At 35.4% G+C, this 27,027-nt stretch overlaps 1 protein-coding gene across 2 annotated transcripts; it reads right to left on the bottom strand.

Moving 5' to 3' along the window:
• Positions 1-2,996: 2,996 nt before the first annotated feature.
• DDX52 (DExD-box helicase 52) lies at positions 2,997-25,204 on the bottom strand. Of its 2 annotated transcripts, XM_045525529.1 has the most exons (15): positions 25,073-25,204; positions 23,807-24,005; positions 18,635-18,762; positions 17,388-17,573; positions 15,626-15,769; positions 14,852-14,963; positions 13,921-13,993; positions 13,216-13,419; positions 11,863-11,953; positions 9,870-9,992; positions 9,588-9,738; positions 9,336-9,411; positions 7,935-8,006; positions 6,288-6,380; positions 2,997-3,470 (listed from the first exon to the last, which is right to left on the bottom strand). In XM_045525529.1, exons 1-15 carry the CDS (start codon positions 25,157-25,159, stop codon positions 3,413-3,415), a joined length of 1,797 nt encoding a protein of 598 aa, XP_045381485.1. In that variant the 5' UTR covers positions 25,160-25,204; the 3' UTR covers positions 2,997-3,412. The 2 variants fall into 2 exon arrangements, 1 of the variants encoding a protein (XP_045381485.1); XR_006728819.1 differs by lacking the exons at positions 2,997-3,470; positions 6,288-6,380 and adding an exon at positions 8,483-8,585 and having other exon boundaries at positions 25,073-25,170.
• Positions 25,205-27,027: the final 1,823 nt, after the last annotated feature.

Here is a 27,027-nt window from a genome sequence, read left to right as displayed (position 1 = left end):
CAGTTTCCTTTGACACCCGTCTTAGACGCTGAAGGTATTTACAATTTACTTTCGTCAACCAACAAAGAGCACGTAAACCCAGTACACATAAAAAACCTCCAAGGTGCACTACTCTTGTGTTTGGTTCTGCCACAGTGCCACCTAGTAGTCCCTTTGTTTTTCCTATTCTTGCAGGCAGGGGCAAAACAATGGTGTTCAAAAGGCAGTTCGTAATTACTCTGAACCTATCTGGGCATATTTTTTACTGTGATTTTTTTTCTAATCAAACTACTGTTTCCTTACTAACCAAGTAACGGATTCATTGTAATTAGCTTTTTCACTCTTGCCTCAAGGCTTTTACTGAGAATTTGTAATAAGTTATTTGTTGGGCAAATCACTGGTCAGAAAACTTACGGGCATTCTTAAAAATCGTGTATTAAATTTAAGAGTATTAGCGTTTTACAGATAAGAAAATCAAGGTTAAAGAGTTAATGTCATTTGTCCGGCTAATACAAGCACCTGCTGCAAGCGGGACCAGGATTCAAACCCAGGTCAGTTTGACTTCAAAGTCCTGGCTCCTTTCACTAGAACCAGCTGTCATTATTAGGTGTTTTTTTTTTTTTTTTTAATTGTCTACTTAGAAATTTCACTCCTCTTCTTTGGGTGAATCTGAAATTTACATAGCAGATAGTTCCAACTGCATTAAATGAGCTAAATTCAATGTTAATACATTGACAAACCAAGTTGGTAGAGGTTTCTTTAGAAACTTTATCTATGGATTGGTACTTACATAGGAGAAAATACTAAAAAATAAAGTTAAATCAAGCATTATAGATAAGACCTCTTTGTTTTGTTTGAGACAGAGTCTCGCTGTTGCCCGGGCTAGAGTGCAGTGGGGTCAGCCTAGCTCACAGCAACCTCAAACTCCTGGGCTCAAGCACTCCTCCTGCTGCAGCCTCCAAGTAGCTGGAACTATAGGTGCACACCACCACACCTGGCTAATTTTTTCTATTTTTAGTTGCCTATTTTTTTTTTCTATTTTTTTAGTAGAGACGAGGTCTCACTCTTGCTCAGGCTGGAGACCTCCATTTTTGTCTGGAATACTTTGTTCCTCTTTTATGCCTCTTGATTTCTATATCTGCAGAACTCACTTCAGGATGTCAGGCTTCCATGACATCCTCAATCTGGGTTGGATGGCCTCCTGTGATGCTTCAGCATCATGACCTTACATCTAACAGAGTTGCCACACTAGTCATGTGCCTGCCACATAATGATGTTTCAGCCAGCCATGGACAGCATATACAATGGTGGGACAAGACGTGGAGGTGGAAGACAGTGATGCTGATGATCCTGATGCTGTGTAGGCCTAGGCTAACGTGTATGTCTTAGTTTTTAACAAAAAGTAAAAAAAAAAAAAAAAATTTTAAACAATTTTACGGAAAAATATAAAGAAAATATTTTTGTATAGCTGTACAATGTTTGTGTTTTAACCTAAGTGTTGTTTTTGCAAGAGTCAAAAGGTTAAAAAAATTAAGAAGTTTATAAAGTAAAAACGTTATAAGGGTTAATTTATTGTTGAAGAAAAATTTTTTTATAAATTTAGTGTAGCCTAAGTGTACAGTGTTTATAAAGTCAACAGTAGTGCACAGTAATGTCCTAGGCCTTCACATTTATTCACCACTCATTCGCTGACTCACCCAGAGTAACTTCCAGTCCTGCAAGTTCCATTCATGGTAAGTGCCTTAGACAGGTATATCAGTTCTCTTTTATACCATATTTTTACTGTTCCTTTTCTACATTTAGATATGTTTAGATACACAATTACTTACGATTGCATTATAATTGCCTACAGTATTTTAGGACAGTAACATGCTATACAGGTTTGTAGACTTGGAGTGATAGGCTATACCATATAGCCTACGTGTGTTAATAGGCTATATCATTTAGGTTTGTGTAAGCACACTTTATGATGTTCACACAACGATGAAATCACCCAACAACACATTTCTCAGAACGTATCCGTCATTGACACATGACTGTTAACTTGTTCCTTACCTTATCTCCACGATTACATTATAAGGACAAGGACTGTGTTATCAAGCCTTGTATTCCTAACAAAATTTATAATGTTTGTTGAAAGAATATTTGTTTTGAGTATACTATATCAGGCACAGTGCTAGGTACTTCTAATCTTGAGCTATAGACAGTTTCATAGATTAAAAAAACTGAAGCTCTGAGAGATTAAGATATTCAAGACAGAGTCTACTTGTCCTGACTCTGGAATAAAAAGCTGAGAATAAAAGAAATTAAATAAATTTAATTCAAATGCTGTTGAGAAAAGGTTATCTATATTATAGTTTTGTGGTAGTATTGATAACATTCATGTCATTATAAGGCACCACTCTAAGTACCTTACATGTATGAAGTCTATTTTTTTATTCCACTGTACAAAACTAGCAATTAAGAAAAATCTGCCAATAGCAAATAGTTTCCATCACTATATGATCATAATCCTTTATCTTTGGCAGAGACCTGCTTACTAAATGGCTGAAGGGCCATCAATCAAGTCTCAGGACACATAAGCCATAAGAGAGTGAAGCCAGTAGTATATCAAGTAACAGGAACATCCCTCCTTATCAGGATAAAATGTTGATCAGTTTTCAAGTAAAATAATCTTAAATGGAAAGACCTAGAAAAGAGCATGGTTAAATGATGGAAAATGAGGTAAGAACAGGAGAGGCAGATCATAATCTTATAGTTGCAACATTATGATAGCTAAGGTATGAGCTACCTTACCACTGAGGTGTAAGGATACTTAATAGACCAAAGAATTTAAAATCCTAGGGAACTTGAATAACCAGCCACAGAAGAGGCATGTCTTTGTTGTGGCTCACACCTCAAAAGGCTGTCAACAAATTAAGAAATATTAAAGAGAACAGCAGTTTTCTTCTTGGCTGCTTCTTGTCCATCCATTGCAAAAAAAAAAAAAAAAAAAAAAGTATGTGAGGTATGGAGAGTACATTCAATGTCAAGGCTTTATTTTGAAATTCTGTTCCAGATGCCACTCCACAGCATACAGCACACCTTCCTTCACACTTGAAGGGAAAAATCCTTAAGAGTTCACCACCTTTGGGTGTTGTTATTTTTAGCATAAGCTTTTGTTCTTCTATAAGAAGTATCTCTCTGGATTCAAACCACAGAAATGTCAATGAAAGTTATTTCCATTGTAGAATCATTTAAAAGTCACCTACAAATTCAAATTTGACATGATGCATTGATAGTTTAGACTCCTTCTTCACCATATGACTGCACTTGATTCAAATGTTTGGTAGAGGTGGATTTTAAGACTTGAAATATTCCATGAGATACAACATTCATTCATACCAGGATCATAAAATTACATTTCTGGGGTAGTCTTTTAAAAAGTCCATTATTAACTTTTATCTCCAAGAGCTACTTTCTTCTTTCTGTTCTGACTAGTGATCTTTTTCCTGTGAAAAGCAAAGTAAGGAAAGTTGAGTCAGAAAATTCTAGATATATTAATATTTACTTTCCATAACTCTACCAACAGTTTAATCAACATTTACTATATCAAGTATATGAGGCACTAGGAACCCAAAGATGCATATTAGACATTGTGTCTGCCCTTTAGAAAATCACAATCACTTAAGTGATACAGAACCATCACAATAAACTACACTACTACATGGTATGAAAGACAGATTCTGATCCTGACCTCAGAATGAGTTCACATTAATTCAGTGCTTATTAAGTGCACTTAGAAACTGTGCTTTCCATGTGTAATTTGGATAATCTTCCTAAAACTTAGGAGGAAGATTCCACTATTCTCATTTTACAGATGAGGAAAATGAAGCTCAGAGTAGTTATTTGTCAGTCATCACATACTGGTAATAAATGTACATATGAACCCTGACAGTATGATTCTAGAGCCTGGTGAATAGTGAATGTCATTAACTAAGTGTTAACACAGGAAAAGGAAAAAAGAAAACAATCAATGTCAAAACACTGTATTATAGTAATACAAAGTTCTTTGATGTATATGAACTCATTTAATCCTCCAACCAACCCTAAAAGGCAGTTTCTATTAGTTACATAATTATTTACATTATATATAGGAGGAAGGAGGCTTAGAGAGGTACAGTGACTTCCCCAAAGTCACACAGAAAGTATGAGAACCAGTTCTTCTGGCTCTAAATCCAACTTTCCCCTCTACTACATGGGGTTGGTTGAGTTTGTAGTGCCCAAAGTGAGGTCCACTAGGCAACAAACATTTAGGTTTGCAGCTCAATGGGGAAGTTTGGGCTGAATATATGAACTTAAGACTTATCAGCATGGAGGTATGAGCTGAGCCTACAGGCGTGGGTGGGATCATTAAAGGAACATCTGTAGTGGAGAGGTAAGCTAGAGTCACATCATGATAGGTCTTGTTTGTATGCTACATTAATAAGTACATTCAAATAGCTTTTAAATCTAAAGAAAATAGAGAAACAACCAAAGCATCTTAAGCAAGGTTTATATCAAGTGTCCTCAAAACCTTAGTATAATTTTAAGTTTTAATAACCACAGAAGTATAAATGCTATAAACTTATAAAAATCAACATTTAAAATGTAATTAAAATGCTGATATATCTTATTAAAATTCAACATAGCCACCATCTTAGGCTCTAGTTGATTTTCAACCTTTGTAAAAATTTTCATCAGTTGCTGCTCAGTGCCTGAAAGGACTGCATTTGTAATCATAACTTTAAGATCATCCAAAAAATAAGGTTCTGAGGCATGTATAACAGTGACACCCCTCCACACACCCACACAAGAAAAAGTCTATTGAGAAGATTAGGTGACCAAGGTCACCAAGCATCATGACATTCTCTAAGTGTAACCTACAAAGTGTAACCACAGAAAATTAAAATAAAAAATGTAGCAGCCTGGGCACAGAGGCTCATGTCTGTAATCCTAACATTCTGGGAGGCCGAGGCAGGAGGATCGCTTGAGCCTAGGAGTTTGAGGTTGCAGTGAGCTATGATGATGCCATTGCACTGCAGCCCAGGCAACAAAGCGAGACTCTGTCAACAACAACAAAAACAAAACAAAACAAAAAGCAATAAAATTTTGGGATATTTGTACTTTGTATATATGTGAACTGAACATTATTTCCCATCGCCAATACCAAAATGTCAAGTAAGAATCTTGTTCCACTTACACAAGGAAAGTAAATTCTGGTTTTCATGCCTTTGTTCACTTTGTTCCTTCTACATGCCTAAATTTTACCTATCCTTAAAGATAGTTTTACCTCCTTTAAACTTTCTGTAACTACATCAATCCACAATAATCTTTCCCTTTTCTAAACTCGTATTTTATTTAAAAATCATTTTCTAATTTTTTTTCATGTAAACTAACCTCCTTTCCCTAACTTCAAGAAAGGGGTCTGATTTCATATTCATTTTTATACCCTACCACCACCAAGTACCTCGCAGGACAACTTGGTAAATGTCTGCTGGTTGACGGAAACAGTTTTTTCTAATGACTTCCACAAAACAGATGTGAAGTAATGGAAATAAACAGTAACTTATTTCACAATGGTAGTATCCTAGGCCACTGATGGCACTCTCAAGAAAAAAGAAACAGTAAAAAAATTATTAGAATTAAGGAATTTTATTAGAGCATATATTAACTTGGTACTGGTAGAATTTGGAGAGTGCCATTTTCCTTAAATAGTGGAAAGAGTAGTATTGTTCAAAATATTTTGGCCTACCCCTATCAAAATATGTAGCTTCCTAGTATTACTGGGCAAAATAAGGTGGCTCTGTATGCATGCTAAAAAGTCTGTGCTTTAAAATCTTCATAAAACTCAACTATGTGACTACAAATTTACCCAAGTAAGACTTTTTACAGGTTTTACAATATGCTTCTGCATAAGCCTAAGATTATACTGAAATCCTCCAGGCTATGGAGCTTCAAGGAAGACTTGATCAATTTGAGTCAATGGTCCTAATGTAGACTGTGTAAAGATGGTGGGCAGTACAATTCAAATTTATAGTGAATTGAAATCATATTTTCAAAAATGGAAAAAATCAGATCATTAATCCACAGATACAGAAAAATTTTAACATTAAATAATCTAAGTTCCCAAATCATAGGCAGCCTAAGATATATTATTTTTATCACATCTCATAACAGACTGTAGACCTGTCAATTCCACTTCTAAAAATTTATCCTAAGGAAAAATAATGCCTAACATAACTATATTGGTTGAGTCAAACCAGCAGCTTTTCTTACCAGGTACTTACCGTTTATCCTTAGCTTTTTCTAAAAAATATTTTGGAGTTGTACTAATGCTCTCCCTTTCCAATGGTTTCTTAATCATCTTTTTCTTTTGTTTGCTGAAAGTTAAAAAGTAAAAGAGGAAATAAATTAAGTGCAACTTCATTTAGAAGAGCTAAAGCTAAAATCAGTTTTGATTCTTGATCACAGAATTCTTTTATTAAACCACTGGTTTAAGGTGGGGCTATATACACATTAATGGATTACCTAATAACATTTAGAGAGCTAACCCAAAGGGATGATAAATTCAATCAACTTTTTAAAAGGTATTGATAATTAAAATATGTCCTGTGTTAACCTTATGTCCTATGTCAAAAAGCATCAGACTTTGATTTGGGTCAATTATCTGCTTTTTATCAGTTTTATGAACTAAAATAATTCTGGGCACATTTCACTCACACCAAATACTTTCTTTTTTAAAAAAATGGGAAGGAAATAACATATGGTATTCAAATACTTAAAAGCAAAATTTTTATCTTAAAATTCTCTAAATGTAGTATTACTGTTGGAAGTATAATGTGTAAAAGAGAGTATAAAAGCAAGAAAGTATGAAAGTAGGGTTTTGAAGACATTTTTTTGTACACCCATGTTCAGAGCAATGTTATTCACAATAGCTAAAACGTGGAAGAAACCCACCTATCCACCAATGGATGAATGGATAAACAAGATGTGGTATTACATACAAGGAAATATTATTTAGCCTTAAAAAGAATGGAAATTCTGACATATGTAACAACATGGACAAACCTTTAAGACATTATGCTAAGTGAAATAAGCCAAAAATACTGTATGATTCCACTTATTTGAGATATAGTCAAAATCATAGAAACAGAAAGCAGAATGATGTTTGCCAGGGGCTGGGGAATGGGAAGGGAATTGTTTAATTGGTACATAGTTTCAGTTTTGCAAGATGAGTTCTAGAGATGGATGGTGGTGATGGTTTTGTAACAATGTGAATGTACTTAATGCTACTGAACACTTAAAAATAGTTAAGATGGGCCAAGCACTGTGGCTCACGCCTGTAATCCTAACACTTTGGGAGGCCAAGGTGGGAGGACTGTTTGAGGCCAGGAGTTCCAGACCAGCCTAGGCAACCAGCAAGACCCCATCCCTACAAACAATAGAAAAATTAGACGGGCATAGTAGTGCATGCCTGTAGTCCTAGCTACTCGGGAGGCTGAGGGAGAAGGATCACTTGAGCCCAGGAGTTTCAGGTTGCAGTGAGCTATGATAAGGCCACTACACTCTAGCCTGGATGACAGAATGAAACCCTTTCTCTCTCAAAAAAAGAAAAAAAAAAAAAGGGTTAAGATGGTAAATTTTATGTTATACGTATTTTACCTCAATAAAAAAAAATTGAAAAAAACAGCAAAAAACTGAATGTCAAGCAGGAACTGCAAGTGAGAGAAGAATACATCCAGTTTGACACCATTTATATTAATATAAGATTAAAAACCACGCAAAACTAAACAATGTACTGTTTAGAGACACATACATACACTATAAAAGTAAAATAAATAAGAGGCACGAAAACAAAAACCAAACCAAAACAAAAAGAATGTATATACAAAGAGACAGAGAAAAAGAGAGGATCCAGGTAAATTCAAGAGTACCTTAATAGTTTTTGGAAACCTTTTATGTATTCCGGTACGGGACACCCAGCCTGCTGTATAACATTGGCAACACTGAAAAAGGAACCAATAAACAAACTTGTATCTTGTCCAGCTGACGAGTATGTATATAAACCCTCTATACAACATAAGAGGAACTAAAACTACATAAAGTAATCCAGAAAAACATTCTGATATATTAACAATTATCACCAGATGTAAACAGATTACTGAGAGAACCCATTGGATTGAAATCAGTGCATTAATGAATAATTTATTTATTTTTTAACTACAGCTCCTTTTAAAGCATGATAATGAATTTCAACATTTATCAAGCCCTAAAATCTACTAAGCCCAATCTTGGAGGAAACAGTGACTGAAGCCAGAGTCAAGCTTAAATTTATTAAGTGACCGTGCTTACTATGGGCTTGGCATTGTTGCAAGTTTTTCATATAAGTAACTTATTCACTCCTCACAACAACGCTATGTGGTAAATATTAAATACTATCATTATCCCCATTTCAAAGATGGAAAACTGAAGTGCATATTACTCTGATATTGAGGTCATCAGATTCACATGGTTGGAGTTGCTGAGGAAAACTTCGGTGGATCTAGACTGTTGGAATGTAACCCTCTACGCATGCACATGTGAATCTGCTCAAAGTAATACAAAGGGTGACAGATGACAGAGCTCAGAAGGCACAAATCAAAATCAGTTTACCAAAACTGATAAATAAAAGTACAAACCCCCTTTGGCCATAACTAAATTTCATTTATTAGAAATGTGAAGTGCTATCAATTGTCATCAACCAAAAATATCTATAGACAGCCAAAATACAGGAAACTCAACTTCTGTATTATATAAAATCTATGATAGGTTAAATTAAGACCTGAGATTTTGAAAGTATATCATGTTACCCCAGCTTTAAAGGGCTACAACTGAATAATACTGGAAAGTGTTACGGTTTTTCCTATATGGCAGGTGATCCTGGGACTAAATATAAAGCCCCATTTGCCCTTAAGAGTAAGGATGCACCATTAATGTTGACTGGGATAATGTTGACTGGGCTGAAGAGACTCAGAAATTAACTTTTAAACTATTCACTAATTCAAAAATCCATTGTAAGTAACATCAACTGATGGCTACTGGAAGAGTCCTCTGAGTCTGAAACTTAATAATGAATATTCCATTTTGAATTGGTTATTTCCAACTTCTAATAATGGAAGGGCAAAAACAAGGCCTTTCATCATTTTTCCTTTTGTCATGGCTAAAATTTAGTTGACTAACGACATTAACAGAGTTTGGGACATAGCCATTTTGTAATTATCTCTTAATTGAATATACATATAAGAATAATGAAGCAATTTTGCCAATTTAATACTAAGTCATTTTTCCTAATTTACCTTCTTAATAATGGTTTATCATCTTCGGTGAAAAATGTAACAGCTTTTCCCTTATGCCCTGCTCTTCCAGTTCGACCTAAGAGAAATAAGATCATAAAAAAATCACTTTTTTGGGTAGAAAAGGACTCTCAAGATTCACATATAAAAGTCACTGAGTTTTCATAGCACTAAAAAACGAGCATGTCTGAAGGGAATAGCAGAGCTAAGACAGATGAGTGGGCAACAGAGGGGAAGATAAAAAAGACAACTCACCTATCCTGTGGATATATTCCACTGAGCTGGTTGGAAAGTCATAGTTGATCACCAAGTTCACACCTTTAAAGTCAATCCCTCTTGCTAGCAAGGCTGTACAAATAAGAACCCAGATTTTTCCTGCTCTGAAGCTGTGGACTGTGTTATCTCTCTGGTTAATAGAATTATATTAAATGCTTTAGTATCACTCAAAGAATAGGAAACAGGTACTTCATAAATTTAATGCCAATAATTTTAAATTAAGTAATTCTTCAAATTTTGAAAGTATACATTTGATTTTACCTGTTGCTGTGTTCTCTCTGCATGAATAACATCCACATTAATCCCTTCATATATGAGCTCATGAAAAAGTTCTTTAGCTCTTTCAATGGATTGAACAAATACAAGAACAGGTGGATTGAAACCCTAAAAGAAAGAAGGCAAAAACCAGCACACATAATCCACAACAAAGAATACAGAACTGTTCAGTATTTCAAATGACTTTAGTTCATAAAGAACCCAGTTCAATTTAGCGTACTTTCACTGCCAAATTTCTCAGGCCAGTAGTCTAACTCTGCCTCCATCTTCCTCACCATTCTCCAAAATGGGTACTTATTATATAACTCAATTTGAACTATTTTCCACTTTGCTAATTCCAATAATCTTGTCTAATCAATCTGCCTTCAGCTTTCCTACACTAATGGATAATAACTCTTTGAAACAATCATCTCTTAGCTTCTTTGCCTCAGAACTTTTTTGTTTCTGCTTAAAATGTAATAACTGTATTTTTAATACATTGTTTATCCTAATTATGATATTCTCCCAAAGCTTAGTCCTTGGTTCTTAGTTCTCTCAATAGAATCTTTATCTTATTGAGTTAAATAAAATGTCAATATCAACTACTAGCTCTAAGCAAATTATTTTTACACTTTTATCATCAAACTCTTACTCTCTTTCAAATGAGCTTTCTGTATTTTCAGCTGTCCATATTAGGGCTTCTTAGTCTTTTTATTTTGGTTTACACATGCTTTCAGAATCTAACGAACACTATGAAGTTTTCTAATGGAAACCATTCATTTATACAAAATCTTACATGTAATTTCAGACAGTTCACAGATCTCCCAAAGCTTTTACATAGTTAAAAAGCTCTGGTGTATAATCATGTTAGTATCTGGGAAAACCTTAAATTTCCTAGTGCCAAATGATATCCTTAAGAATATTAATAAAACTAACATAGCATTTACTAGGTGCCATGCACTGCTGTAAGTACTATGTTTATATTTATAAACTCACTAATACTAAAACAGCCCTATGAGGCAGATATTATACCATATTATAGGTGAAGAAACTATGGAAGAGAGAGGTTAAGGTGTCCAAAGCTATAACTGTGAAGCTAGAATTTCAATCTAGGTAGCCTAGCTCCAGAGTCCATGCTTTAAGCACTAAAGCATACCACTTCTAAAGTCACCAGGTACTTGCAAACACCCTTCCCTTTCATTCTCCAACTATACTTAACATTCTACCACTAAGGCTGTTGATCTTATTTCCTCTTCATCTCCACCTAGCCTAATTTAATAGCCTGCTAATTGGTTTCCTTACTTTCAGCCTTTTCCCATTATAATCCATCTTATATACTACTGTTTAATTAATTTTCCTTAAAAATTATGTGGCAATATTCTTCAAAAATGTCCAGTGGTCTCTCACAACCTGTAGCATCTTGTCTACAAGCTTTCCTCAACCAATTCAGTTCACCCTGATGGCCCCATTACGACGATATGCATGCTTAAGAAAAATATTCTTTAGCCTTTTATGGCACTTTATCAGAAACCATCTTAGACAAGTATATTTATTTTACCCCCTAAATAAGACTAAATTCCAAGGGTAAGGCTTAGGATTTATATTTCTTTTATTGTTCCCCACCCTGACACCCCAATACTTAACTTTTTAACTACAGCTTCTACTTAATACTTACTGAAAGGATAAAACTCCCACTCGGTGTCTTACTCATTTGCCCCAGAGTTCTATAAGAAACCAGCAGAGGGATGGAGGTACAGAGGGGGCATCAGGTAGATCTTTTCCTAGCCTGCTCTGAGCTGCGAACAGAAAACTTACCATATTCTCAAAGGTGTGCCTCTTTCCCTTGGGATCAGAGTTGGCACAACGTATGCTTCTTAACAATTTACCAATGGATTACGAAATATGACGTAAGATGATGACAATATAGTTCGGAGTCTCCCACCAGTAATGTAAGGCTTTGTGAAATTTACTCAAATTCAAGAATGTAATCCAAATATACCTTTTTAACAAGTTCTCTCATGGCCAGAAGTTTTCCAGTTTCAGACCCAACAAAGAGAAGCTCTTGTTCTACAGTCTCTACTGCAGAATTCCTAAGAAGAAAACATACCTTATAGTTTGTAAGAGCCAATTTTTGCTTTTCCCCTGAATGCTAAGTAAATAAAAAAATTTATATACAACTCTAGCAAAATCAACTTTTCTACTCATACTATAAGTACTGAATTATTTATACCTTAATTTGAAGATGAAAGTATTTTTAAATGCTTTGTTCTAATTATAAAAATGTTATCGCAGGAAAATTTGAAAAATATACTCAATAGAGTAAATTGCCCATAATTCCACCATTTTAAAATAAACTTTGATGTTTACTTGTATCCCACTAATAAATTTTCATGTGTCTAATTGTTTACTTATAAAAAAAAATTTCTAAATGTAAAATTATTGGATAAAATAATGAAAACATTTTAAAGGTTGTTATTATATATGGCTAAACTTTTTGTTTTTCTAAACACCAGAGATTGATACCAATAAACTTTTTTTTTAATGACTATCAGGTGTTTATTTATAGGCTAACAGTTGGGGGTGAGGTATATTATGGCTTCATTAATACTCTATAAAATGCTGCAATATATTATACTATGTCATAAATACTTTCCCCATTCTGTTATCTACCTTTAAATTATGTTTATGGTGAATTTTTCCTGCTTTCTGTATACACTGGAATTTTAAGTTTATTTATTTTTATTTTTATTTTTTCCAAAAAGCATTCTTAAGCAGAAAGGAATTTTAAGTTTAAAGTAGATGGGGTACTCCTTTATTGTTCCCTTTGGCTTCTTTTTCACTTAATATGATATTACAAACACTTTTTCATATAGCTATAGTCTTCATATTTATCATTTCACAGTTTATATAATATTCTATCAAGTGGCAATATCATAATTTCCTTTAATTTTTTTCTACCATTGAGCATTTATTATCATGAAAAGCTCCCCAAAATATTCTTTCAAAGGAATTATAAATCAAGTGGCTCAGTAATGTCAGATTCCTCATCTGCAGTCCTACTTAAGCCATAAAAGAACTTAAACCCTCTGGGTGGCCACAGAGCTCATATCGTACTTTGTGAATGGGAAAAAGCACCTAAAAGTAGGATGATAGGAATATTAACATGACAAGATGAGAACCACCCTTTGGATTATTCTAAAATGGAAAATCTTTAATCAATTTTGACCTTAAAAATATTTTTCTATCAGTAAAACTATCCCTTATTAGTCTCAGGCCTATATCCTTCAGTCTAAAAAAGTGATTTGTATTTTTTAAAAAATCAGTGGGATAATGTGGAAAAACAATCAAATACCTTGCTCCAATGGATACGGTAATGACATTGTCCAGGTTGAGTTTGCACCACTGTTCAACATCATATGCAAAAGTTGCACTGAACATAGCTCTTCTGACCTTGTGAGATGTGCAGGCCAGGAAAATGGAAGCCAGCTGGTCTCTGAACCCAGTTTTGCCATCTTCAAACAATTTGTCTGATTCATCTACTACCAGCCACTCAACACTAAGAAATAACAAAATAATTTGTGGATATTAAACCAAAAGATCCAAGAGACTTTATTAAACTATGGGAACACATGAGGAAGTCAAACTATGATGCTGCTTCTCAAATATACTTTATCATACCAAAAAAATATATAAGAAAAATAAGCAGGAAAACAGTAAAAACAAAATAAACATAGCTCAATGTACCTATTAGCCTCAAAGATATCAGGTTCCATTAGCAACAAAAGAGCTTTGCATAAACTTCGTGAACTCTATCACCATTGTTGAAAATACAAAAACGTCTAGGGGAATTCTGTACTAACTGCTTATCAGAATGTGTAACTTTCTTCCAGACCAGATAGTTATTCTGTCAGTTAAAAAAAAAAACCATTCTCAGCACCAACAGTGATGAAGCTGGCAGACAGCAAGCTCCAAAGTGCAAAAATATAAGCAATTGAGGACAAAATGTAATCAACTAAATGAAAAACACACATAAATGGCATTAAAATATTATCTGTACCTTGTTAGGTCTATTCCTGGTGGATCTTGCTTTAATAAGTAGATTAGCCGATTTGGAGTAGTCACAAGAATATCTATAGGAAAAACAAATGGTAGAAATTGCAAAAACAAGATTCATCCCTCTTGACCTAGCAATTAAGCCTCCTCAATTTCAGTTGATAACATGACGCGCAAAGGGAAGTTATACTCACCAGCCAACAACACAAAAATTCTTCATGATTAATAAGCTAATATATATAATTTTATTCCATCACAGCACAAACTACTATATCCCTACTTTCTTTTTATTATCTTTGAATAGCCATCTCAACTTCTAAGAGGCAAGAACACTATAAACCAACAATTTGATTTTCAAACTTTTTTCCCCCAGGAAAATCCTTTCTTTAAATAAAATTTTACTCAGAAGCTCAAGATAAAAAAAAAAAAAAAAAAAAAGCAGATGAAAGCAGATTCTCTGGCTGATACATGGGGTAGGGATGTTAGCCATTCTTATCTGCCAGAATAGTTCCATGGCAGATTAAAAATCAATAGTATAAAGCAGGATTTCTCAGTGTCAATACTGGTAACATTTTGGACCAGATAACTTTCTGTTGTAGGGGGCTGTCTTGTGCATTGTAGGATGTTTAACAGCATCCTTGGCCTCTACCCATTATAGGGTAGTAGCACTTCTCACCAGTTGTAACAATTAAAAATGTCTCTAGATATTGCCAAATGTCCCATAGTGGAGGGTAGGGGCAAAATTGTCTGTAGCTGAGAACCAGTGGTATATGTTTATATATAGCTATCGGGTGGAATGGGAAGGGGACCTCTTTAGTTTCTCTAAAAATCAAACTAATTATATACATTACTATGACAACCCTTACACAGCAATTAGGATATTTATAACTTTCAGATTTCTCACATGCTCTACATCCCAAGTATAAATTCCTTACCAAGCTTTTTAGATGATTTAGGTCCAAATTTCTTGGCTGCCACTGCTGCTTTGTGGATCATGTGTATCCTGAATCCTGTTCCCTCAGAGATTTTTACTAACTCTCGGTGAATCTAAAACAGAAAATGATGAAAACATTAGCTGCTAAGACACTTGGACAAGATGTATAGTCTCCTTTACATTATTAATAAAATAAATCTATTACCAACCCATGAGTATCTGAAATTAAACTCATAATAATCTGTAGATTCTCATTTTGAAATTTCAATGCCTAATAAGATTCAGTAGCTTCTTCAGGCTGAGTAAACTAGTTCCAAGAGATAAAACCAACCTGTTCCATATTGTTTTTCAAATATAGTACTATTATAAGACTATTTCATACTTGGCATGTATTTTGTACTAAACACATTGGGAAGGTGGAGCAGTTCACTGTATAGTTTTACTTTCTCAAAAACTGAGATGAAGTTTCATTTTTTTAAATAAGAAAAATAACTTTTAGAGACTATATATTTCAGTAACCTTTCAACTTCAAGGATCTTAGAGCATTCACCAAGGAAGTATAAATATTAAAAATCAGCGTGCTTTAGAAAATTATAGAAAGACTTAAAAGACTTGCCCATATGCAGTAAGATACAGAGCAGTGTGCTGTGTAGAGAATACTGACCATGACAGAAGACATGGGCCTTACTCTTTTGAGACCTTTTTATTGCCTTCAAATAAGATCACTGAAGCTAGCACCGAACAACACATTCTTTTCAAAAGCTACAAGTCATACCTGGCTGGCAAGTTCTCGTGTTGGTGATATAATCAGGGCCCTGAAGCCTTTATTTCTGGGTTGTTTCAGCTGCATTAAAATAGGAATACTAAAAGCCAAAGTTTTTCCAGATCCAGTAGGAGCTGAAGCCAGAAGTTCCCGACCCTAAAAACATGAGAGTGTATTAAATACTACAAGGAAAAGTGCATATATCTTTCAGAGCCTGGTCATAGTGCTACCAGCAGTAGAAATAACATATAAAATTATATATAATGAATCCAATCATTCAAGTCCTATCTGCTTTTCTAACATTATCTATCCCTTGCACGCCACCACCGCCCCAACAGGGTTTCTGAGCATTGCCCCGGAAGTCCATTTGAATGGGTAAAGAATGTGGATAATCAAAACCCAAAGATAATCCCCAACCTAAATTATATCCATTACTTCAGTTTTTCTTTTCCACTAAACTCTTCTATCAAAATAAAATTACAAAACCAACTTTTTTGTCCTGGTATCTGTACTGCTCAATCCCAAAGGAAGGTTTTATTAAATAACACAATGGCTGAAGGTAAGAAATAAAAAGTGGCAATGACCTGAATGACAATTTATAGGTGACAATCTTTAAAAAGTCACTGTGATTGTTAAAGCTTTAAGCAAAAGTCATCAATCTTAAACAAAAATTAAAAGCAAATTCACTATGAGTCAACAATATCATTCAAATGTATGAACATATTCTCATTTCAGTTCTCAAAGAAAATGAAAAGGACTAGTATGAATGAAAAGGGAACTCATATCCCTTGGCTACAAGAACTGAAAACCATCTTAGTTATGTGGGGAAAAACATCAGCTCTCATTGCTACAAAGACAAACCTCAGGAAAATTTAATGTCCTAAAACCTAAGTTAATCTATACCTCTGTCAACAAGTGACTGGATAAACAAATTATGGTATATTCATATAACAGAAAACTATTATACTCAGTAACAAACTATTGACACATGCAATATGGATGAATTTCAAAAACATTATGCAGAGTAAAAGAAGCCAGAAACAGAAGATTAATGCATGATTCCATTTATATAAAATTTTAGAAGAGGCAAAATGAATGTATGGCAGTAGAAATCATAGTAGTAGAGGAGAGGTGGGATGAGGACTGAATGGAAAAGGCACAAGAAAATTCTCTGGAGTGATAGATATGTTCTACATCTTCACTGGAGTAGTTGTTTCACAAGGTATGCATTGTTGAAATTCATTAACTGAGCACTTAAAAGTCTATGCATTTAATTGTATGTAAAGTATATTTTAATAATAAAAGGTATTCAAAAAATTAAGACAGGTTATATATAAAAATTTTAGAAAGCATTTGTATTTCTGAAGTAGTTCCTGGGCATTATAAAGCAAATCAGCAATGAATGAACAGAACATAGTCCCCATTCTCAGAGGGTTTATTTACACTCTAGTAAAGTGAAAAAATAAACATAATTGTATAAATACATAGTAGTGTAAAATGTAAGATAAATGCTGCAAGGAAAAGAACACACCAAAAACCATGGAGAACTGGGGTGGAGGGGAAAGGGTGTTGGTAAAGGAAAAAGATCACATCTAGTTGTAGTGATCAAGACAAGTTTTATGGAGGCACAGGCATTTGAGATGGACCTTAAAAGCAAGCAAAAGATTTTAATAGGGGAGATAAGGTAAAAGAAAGATTGCAAGGAGAGAGGGAGGAGAATGAGCAAACACACAAAAGAAGGAATGTTCCAGGCATTCTAGACCTTCATACTTACATGCAGCATAACTGGAATGGCTTGCATTTGGATTGGTGTAGGCATTTGGAAGCCTGCATCTAGAATATTTTGAAGCAGACGAGAATTGATTTTATATTCCTGGTCAAGTTGCTGAAATGTAGCAATTGGATCAGGAAGATCAGTTCCTTGGATATGAATTTTGTGCTTATTCCGGAAGAAGTTTATCTGAAAAATGAAGTAAAGGGCTACCATGGATATGCCAAATAAATACATTCTCAGATGTTATAAAGCACTAGTAATAGTTTCTAGGATAAGCTTTAGTAGCACATGAAACTTTATGGTTAAATCCAAGCCACAAACATCACAGATATTAGATACATTTCATAGATAAAAGAAGACCTTCATAACAATGAAACCTATCTATCTATGCTTTCTTCATATCAATGTATCACTACCATGAGTAAATCTTATGCATATTAATGTGTTATCGTCATAGCTGTAACTTCTAATCCTATATAACCTTCTAAAAGGCAGGCATTTAATCAATCTATTTTCTTTATATGGTACTTAGAGTCCAAGTACCAATGCTTTTTGATGAATTACCCTAAAATTCTACTTATTAAAACTGAGTGCCAAAAGTAGAATCTAGTAGTGTTGATTTGGTTTATTTCCCCATTCTCTGATCCACAAATAGCCAGATTCTGGGTTTCTGGGTTACTGACACATTGACACAGTAATCCCTGAAGTGAACTAAACACAACTCTCCCTCAGGAACATGGTAGGTGTACAGCAGATACAAAAATGGTATATTTGTTGTTTCTTCTATATCCTACTCCCCATATTCCCCAGTCATAAAATAGATTTCTTAAGAATTCTAATCATCTAATCCCTGTCAGAAGAAAACCTAAATTCTAAACCATTGAGCTCAGCACAGAGAAGAAAGGGAGCCAAATCCTGTTTATGAAAAAAGGGTTAAGAAATTTAAAAAATTTAATTCTAAACACACTATTAATCTTGAAACTTGAATAGGTCAAGACATATATATAGACATATAGGTATATAGATATATAGATATTATCTTTGACTTCAAACTTTTAAACTTCAAAATTTTTAGCTATAGCACAAATGCCTACTTTGTTTTCATTAAAGTAAAATCTAAACAAATGTAAGTAATCTTCTATTTTAACAAAACTATATTCATTTTACCAACAGAATAACCGAAGTCCAGTGAAATAGTCACTAGGTCAGAAAAACATACACTTTTGGGGCTAAGAAATTTTTCTAACCTTTTCCTTTCTGAGATGCTCCAACTTTCCTGAAGTTAGTTTATTTTCTCCTTTAACCTTTTTATCTTCAATCTTTGCATCCACAGATGATATCCACTGTATGGTAGTACCTTCTTGAGAAGTAATTTCTAAAATGTGTTTTAAAAAATTAAAAGATTTTTAAGCATGACAGTCTTAGGTGTAGTAAACAGGCCACACCTTCACACTAAACAAAAGAAAAAGTACTAGCTGACACAACTAGATAAGAGAAAGTAATAGGATGCATAAAAATTGGAAATGGAGAGGCAAGTTTTGTGTTGATATAATCAGATTCCTGAAGCTCAATATCTTCTCTTGGCTGGGTGCGGTGGCTCACGTCTATAATCCTAGCACTATGGGAGGCTGAGGCAGGAGGATCGCTTGAGGTCAGGAGTTCGAGACCAGCCTGAGCAAGAGTGAGACCCTGTCTGTACTATAAATAGAAAGAAATTATCTGGACAACTAAAAATATGTATAGAAAAAATTAGCCAGGCATGGTGACACATGCCTGTAGTCCCAGCTACTCGGGAGGCTGAGGCAGGAGGATTGCTTGAGCCTGGGAGTATGAGGTTGCTGTGAGCTAGGCTGATGCCATGGCACTCTAGCCAGGGTGACAGAGCGGGACTCTGCCTCAAAAAAAAAAAAAAAAAAAAATTTGTTGAGAACTGACCATATATGTATAGGTATGGACTAAATGGATGCTCTATTCTGTTCTGTTGATCCATGTATGTGGAATCTTTAAAAATTCTTTGAAAATGCATATTCTGAAAAACTATGTGTGGATTTCAAAATTTTTTTGCACCAAAATAAACTCATACTAACTTATATCTGAATGGGATTTAATTTGAGGCACTGAGAAGGACAAGACATCAATTTGAAAAGAGCCCTTACCAGAGCAACATGAATTCTGAAGCAAGAACAAACAACAAATTTATGGTGAAGCTTGGGTAGAAGAATGGTGAAATTACTGATGTTTTACAAAAAATTTATGGGAACAATGTCCCGAAGAAATCAGCAATTTACAAATGAATAACTCATTTTAAGGTGTGAAATGCTGTTGAAGATGAAGCCTGCAACAGCAGACCATCCACATCAATTTACAAGGAAGAAAGTCATCTTGTTTGTGCCCTGGATTGAAAAGGACAGATGATTAACAGCAGAAACACCACAGACATCTCAAGTGGTTCAGCTTACACAATTCTGACTAAAAAATTATAGTTGAGCAAACTTTTCCACTCAATGGGTGCCAAAACCATTGCACCCAGATCGGCTGCAGACAGGAACAGAGCTTTCAATGGAAATTTTAAACAAGTAGGATAAAGATCCTGAAGCATTTCTTCGAAGAACTATAGCAGGAGATAAAACATGGCTTTACTAGCATGATTGTGAAGACATAGCACAGTCAAAGCAATGGCTACTAATAAGTCCAGTCAAAGCAAAAGCAGACTGGCCAAGAGCAAATGTCATGGCAACTGTTGTTTGGGATGGTCAAGGCACTATGCTTGTTGACTTTCTGGAGGGCCAAAAAATGATAACATCTGCTTCTTATGAGAGTGTCTTGAGAAAATTAGCCAAAGCTGATTGCCTGGGAAAGCTACACCAGAAAGTACTCCTCCATCACAAACAGCAATGCTCCTACTCGTTTTCCTCTCATTTAATAAGGGCAATTTTGCAAGAGTTTTGATGGAAAATCATTAGGTATCCACCTTTTAGTCCTGATTTGGCTCCTTCTGATGTCTTTTTGTTTTCTAATCCTTTTTAATATATTAAAAAAAAATTTTTTTAGAGTCTTGCTTTGTCACCCCAGCTAGAGTGTAGTGGCATCATCATAGCTCACCGCAACCTCAAACTCCTGGGCTCAAGTGATCCTTCTGCCTCAACCTCCTGAGTAACTGGGACTATGGGCATACACCACCACATGCAGCTAAGTTTTCTATATTTGGTAGAGATGGGGTCTCGTTCTTGCTCAGGCTGGTCTTGAACTCCTGACCTCAAATGATCCTCCCACCTTTGCCTCCCAAAGTGCTAGGATTACAGGCATGAGCCACCACTCCTGGCCCTTGTTTCCTAATCTTAAAAATAATTTTTAAAGGGCACCCATTCTCCTTCAGTTAATAATATAAAAAAGACTGCATCGACGAGGTTAAATTCCTAGGACCCTCAGTTCTTTACGGATGAACTAAATATCTGGTACCATCACTTACAAAAGTACCTGAACTTGATGGATCTTATGCTGACAAATAAAGTTTATATTTTTAATCTTTTAATTCCATTTTCCCACAAGTTTTCTGAAGTCCCCTCATATCTATCTTTCTGTAAATATCAAACTATCTCAATGAGTGTCGTTTTATAGTAAGTCTTAAAATCAGGAAGGATAAGTCCTCCAACTTTATTCATCTTTTAAAAAATTGCATAGGTTATATGAGGTCCTTTGTCAATTTCTATAAAAAGGCCTGCTGGAATTTTAATTGGGATGGCATTGACTCTGTAGATCACTTTGGGGAGAAAATATTAAGATTCCCAATCAATAAACATGGTATGCCTCTCTACTATACTGGATTTTTATAACATATAAGGCCAAAGTAATTAAAACAAGCTGGTATTAGCATATGAATGCAGAAATACACATCCATGGAATAGAACAGAGCCCAGAGATAGACCTGAATATAATATATATGAGAAGTAAGTTTAGGGCCGGGCGCGGTGGCTCACGCCTGTAATCCTACCACTCTGGGAGGCCGAGGCGGGTGGATCGCTTGAGGTCAGGAGTTCGAGACCAGCCTGAGCAAGAGTGAGACCCCCGTCTCTACTAAAAAATAGAAAGAAATTATCTGGCCAACTAAAAATATATATAGAAAAAATTAGCCGGGCATGGTGGCGCATGCCTGTAGTCCCAGCTACTCGGGAGGCTGAGGCAGTAGGATCGCTTAAGCCCAGGAGTTTGAGGTTGCTGTGAGCTAGGCTGCTGCCACGGCACTCACTTTAGCCCGGGCAACAGAGCGAGACTCTGTCTCAAAAAAAAAAAAAAAAAAAAAAAAAAAAATATATATATATATATATATATATATATATACATATACACATACATATATATATATATATATATAAGAAGTAAGTTTACAATTAAAGGTGCATTTAAATCTAATAGGGAAAAGATGAATTAGCAACATATGGTATTAGGAGAATTAGCTAGCCATCTAAAAAAAAAAATCAAGTTAGTTCCCTATTTGCTCCTCATACCAAATAAGGAGTCACAGATTTTAATATGAAGGGTCAAAGATTTTAATATAACAAAATGAAACTGCAAATAAGAAAACATAGGAGAATTTTTTTAAAAAATGAACTTAATGCTCAGAAGGCCAAAATATATAAATTAATAAAGAAGGTATGACACACGGCAAACTGGAAATATATATGCAAAGATAATATGCTAGACATAGAGCTAACTTCCTTAATATAAGAGTTTTAATAAATTAAGAAGAAACAGATGAACAACTGTATATAAAAGGGGTACAAAATATATGAAGGGACAAATTTACAGAAAGAGAAAATTCTCATATACTGCTGGAGGGTGTCACAAAGTAGACTTAAAAAAAATTTTTTTTTGCCTGCTTCATGAGGTAAGTGGTACTAAGAACCAAATCATAACTAATTTACAAGATCTTGAATTTTCTAATTAAAAACAGATATATGCCTACACATACATCATAGATTCATGGCCTATACACATTTATTGCTAATGATTACAGTACATTATGTGTGTATTTCTGCTTGCCCAATATTTGAATATTTTTCCTAAGTTTGTGCATGTCTTTCTTGTTAATCTTGGTGACAGGTTTTATCAAGCTTCCTTGCAGCCAAGTTAGAAGAATGACTTTTACCATAACATTGTAACAGCAAAAGTATGGAAACAATGTACTAAATGTCTATCACACAGGAACCTGTCAAATCAATTATGGACCATCCCTACAATGTATGATGGGATACTACGCTGTTACAATGAACAAGGCAAAGTATTTCCTGCTGATACAAAGTTTCTGGTAGATAATTCTACAATATCTAAATTTAAAATAAATCTATTTGTTAACTCTGCAATCCCACCTCTAAGAATTTCTTGGACAGATATACTCATATATACACACAAAGACAAGTAGAATGACATTTACTGCAACACTACAACAGCAAAAGTGTGAAAACAAATTAAATGTCCATCACACAGGAACTTGTTAAATGAACTGTTAAATCAATTATGGAATGTACAGTGGGACATTTGCTGTATTAAAATGAGCAAGCAGTGTACTTCCTACTGATTCCAAACAATCTCCAAGATACATTGTTTTTAAAAAAGAGAGAGGTAGGAAAAAAGTTCACAACAGAACATATATATAATATTCATGTTTTTAAAATATATATAAACATAGGTATATAGAATATTTGTCTTTTTAAAGGAAGGCATAAATACATGTGAATAGAATATCTCTAGAAAAATACAAAAGAAATTAATAGTGGTTGCCTCTAGAGAAATAGGAGACTGGAGATGAAGAGTGGGAAGGAAATTTACTTTTCATCATTGTATGACTTAAGGATTTACAAAAAAAGTAAATGTCTAGGAAACTTAAAAGATATCACAGATAAAATAAATAAATAAATACCCCTATAGTACAGTGCAGAAAAAGACAAAAAACTCTGTGAAAAGTAGGTAAAGAGTAAGAACAGACAATTCACAAAAGATGAAATGTTAATGTCCAGTAAAGCATATGAAAAGATGCTCAACTTGCCAGTTGTCAAGAAAGTATGTTAAAAAAGTTTCATTCACTAGATTGGCAAAAAAGGTAAGACCAATAACATTCAGTACAGACAAGGGCGTGGGAAGTTATTTTGTAATATCTGTTCAAAGAAAAAAGCATGCATATCCTTTCACCATGTGATTCCACTTTTGGGATACTATTCTACAGAAATAACAATATCTGCACAAAAGGATATATGTACAAATATCCTTATTACATTTGTAATCACAAGTACCTGGAAACAACCTGAGTGCCATCAACTAAGTAATGACTCTATATTGTCTGACTTGAAACCATAAGCTTGCATTATTTTTGTAATTGAAAAAATTTAAATAAAGAGAAAAAACATAACAAATCAAACACTAACCTGAAGTTATCTTCTTCCTCTTTTTCTTGTTCTGCTCCCTCTTCCTTTCAGTTAGGCTCTCTTCTTGTTTCTTTTCATTCTGGAGCTCCTGATGTGTTTGTGATGCTCCACACTCACCTGGGACGGACTTCTTGTTTCCAAAAAAGTCCAGTCCCTGAAGCACCTCTGAAGAGTCAAAGTCATATTTCCTTTTTCCTATCTAAAACCCAAAACATTTAATATGAAGTCTACTGACAAAATAGCATTGCTTTCATTCACGTAAGATTGACAGAAAGAATATAGGTCCAATGACTCCCCATCTTTTCTATTCTTTCTCCAAGTATCTGTCAAGCTGACTAGTGTGTTTGGGTAAATGGAATCCAAAAAGATACCTTTCCTGACCTTACAACAGTAACAATAATCACAAGAGCAATAAACACTTATATACACTCACTATATGTCAAAGAGATTTCTAAGCATCTTTATACATGTTAAATTACTTCATCCTCATAATTCTACAAGGTAAACAGCAGTATTAAAGATGAGAAAACCAAGGTATTCGGAGATTAAGTAATTTAACCAAGGTCTCAAAACTATAATATTAAATAGTAACTGGCAGACTCAGAGTTTGGACCCAGATAATCTGGCTCCAGAGCTGATACTCTTAACAACTACATTACACTGCCAGTTAGAGAAAGAAGAAACTCACGTCGCAGGCACACAAGGAAGTCCCTTGTCCCAATAGCAAGGCTGACATTCAAGATTCTCCACAAATGGTCCCCAATTAATTTCTCCCAATTAATCACTCACTACTTCCCTATGTAAAATCTCCCATTTCTAAATCTCTCTTCTCATTGGTTACTTACACGCCATAGGGTTGGAGCAATAAAAAGAACCATACCCGGTACAGCTACACGCGTCCCAAGCTAACCATGGGTAGACTACAGTGAAAGAATTTGTTTTCTCCATTTTTGGTTGTTTCTGTTTTCGAAAAATTTTTCACCAGTTTCGAGAAAATGTTCTCTGTGAAAGGATTCCAACTTTGCTTTGAATAAACTAAGAAGAGGGGAAAGAATGTCTCCATGCCAAGCCCAACTAGGTCTACGATAGGATAGGAAAACAGTTCATATAGAAGGCTTGAACCAGGTAGGTCTGCGGGTAAGCTGAACACAAGAGGGGAAATACCCCAAGGGATGTCCGTGTGCGCCGGCTACCCCGGCAGCCGGTTCATCCTCAGGCTCCTGCTCCTCCGGAGTTACAGGAGCCTCGGCCCCCTGCTCACAGTACCTGAAATCTGGCTGCATCTTCCGAGAAGCGTCGCACGTCAAATTTGGCCCCCGCGCCTAGCCGGCGAAACAGATCGTGGACGTCCATGTTTTACCCAGAAAGCCCCGCGGTTCTACGGCGCCTGCGCAGACGACTTCCTTTGCCCGAAGGCAAAGGCTCCGGCTACGCTGTGAGAGGAGGGGACTCCTGGAGGCGGAGCCTGGCTGTGGTGAGAAACTCGGTTGATTTATTGTCGTGTAATCCGTCATTATTTATAAATTCTTTTAAAAAATATTTACAAATATCCTTTTACGCCGGGCACTGTTCTAGACTTTGAGAGATACTTTGGCAAACAGCATCCCAAAATTCCTCTTCTTGGGGAGCTTACATTTTAGTGGGGACAATAGATATTGTTAACAAATAAACAAGCAAGATAATCTCTGAAAGTAATAAGTGCTGTGAAACAAATAAAAGGGTGTAATTGGCCGGGCGCGGTGGCTCGCGCCTGTAATCCTAGCACTCTGGGAGACCGTGGCGGGCGCATCGTTTGAGCTCAGGAGTTCGAGACCAGCCTGAGCAAGAGCGAGACCCCGCCTCTACTAAAAAAAGAAATAGAAAGAAATTAGCTGGACAACTAAAACTATATAGAAAAAAATTAGCCGGGCATGGTGGCGCATGCCTGTAGTCTCAGCTACTCGGAAGGCTGAGGCAGGAGAATCGCTTGAGCCCAGGAGTTTGAGGTTGCTGTGAGCTAGGCTGACGCCACGGCACTCTAGCCAAGGTGACAGAGTGGGACTCTGCCTCAAAAAAAAAAAAAGAAAAAAAAAGGTGTAATTGATAGAGAAGAGGGTGGGGGGCAACTTTTAGCTCAATTGGTTAAATTCAGTCTGTTGAAGTGATACTTGAGCCAAGAGGGAGCAACCTCTCCAAGATCTGGGAACAGCGTTCCAGATAGGGGAAACAGGTGCCTGAAGAAGGGAAAAGGTTTGGAACATTGAGGGAATAGAAAGAATGCCAGTGTGACTGGAGCCAGGTTGCAGTGTGGAAGAAAAATACAGATAAGGTCGGAGGGACAAACAGAAACCAGATCTTACAGAATCTTGTAACAAGGTCATCGCAAGGAAATTTAGAATTTAATCTAAACACCTTGGAAAACTATTCAAAAATTTTTTTGGAGAGAGCAACATGATTTATCACATTTAATTTTTATTTTCTTCCTGGCATTTGTACAAAATTATTTACTTGTTTATTGCCCCTCCCTCTTCTGGAATGAGTGTCCCAGAGCACAGGGATCTACTTTGCTTCATTGTTGTATCCCCAGTTCCTGTGCGCCCTCAGAAAATGTTTGATGAATGAATGAGCGAATGTTTCATAAAGGATTACTCTGGCTATTTGGAGAAGGGACCATAGAAAAGCTAAAACAGGGAGACCTGTCAAAGTAGAAATGATGATGGTGGCTTGGTCTAGATTTATATCTGTGCTGATGGAGATAAATGGATAGATTTGGGGTATATTTTGGAGGTAGATCTAAATGTACCTCATGCAGAGGTGAGGGAAAGGAAGGAATGAAAGATCACTCCTAGGGTTTTTGGCTGGGTAGATGGAATGCCATTTACTGAGCTAAGGAAGACTAAGAGAAGAATGGCTTTTTGGTGCAGGTGAGACATGGAAGGTGGAATCAACTGCTAAGTTTGGGATGTGTTAGGATGCCTAGTTGATTTTAAGTGGAGATGGCCAAGTACACAGTGGGTTCTGAGTCTGAAGCTCAGGAAAAAAGTTCAGTGCTAGAGAAGTAAATTTGAAAGTCATAAATGTATAAATGGTACAGAGGAGTTACATCATACAAGCATTTAACTTACTAAAATTCAGTTATACATATTAAGCCAAAGAGAATGAGAAATATTAATAGTTGAAATGGTGGGTGATTCCTTTATACTCAGGGAAAGCACATGTGATGTGATTATGAAATGGGGAGG

The sequence above is a fragment of the Lemur catta genome, chromosome 15, assembly GCF_020740605.2.
Source record: "Lemur catta isolate mLemCat1 chromosome 15, mLemCat1.pri, whole genome shotgun sequence".
NCBI classification, from domain to species: Eukaryota; Metazoa; Chordata; class Mammalia; order Primates; family Lemuridae; genus Lemur; species Lemur catta.
Note: the sequence above shows the minus strand (reverse complement) of the source record. Positions and strands in the feature narration are given on the sequence as shown.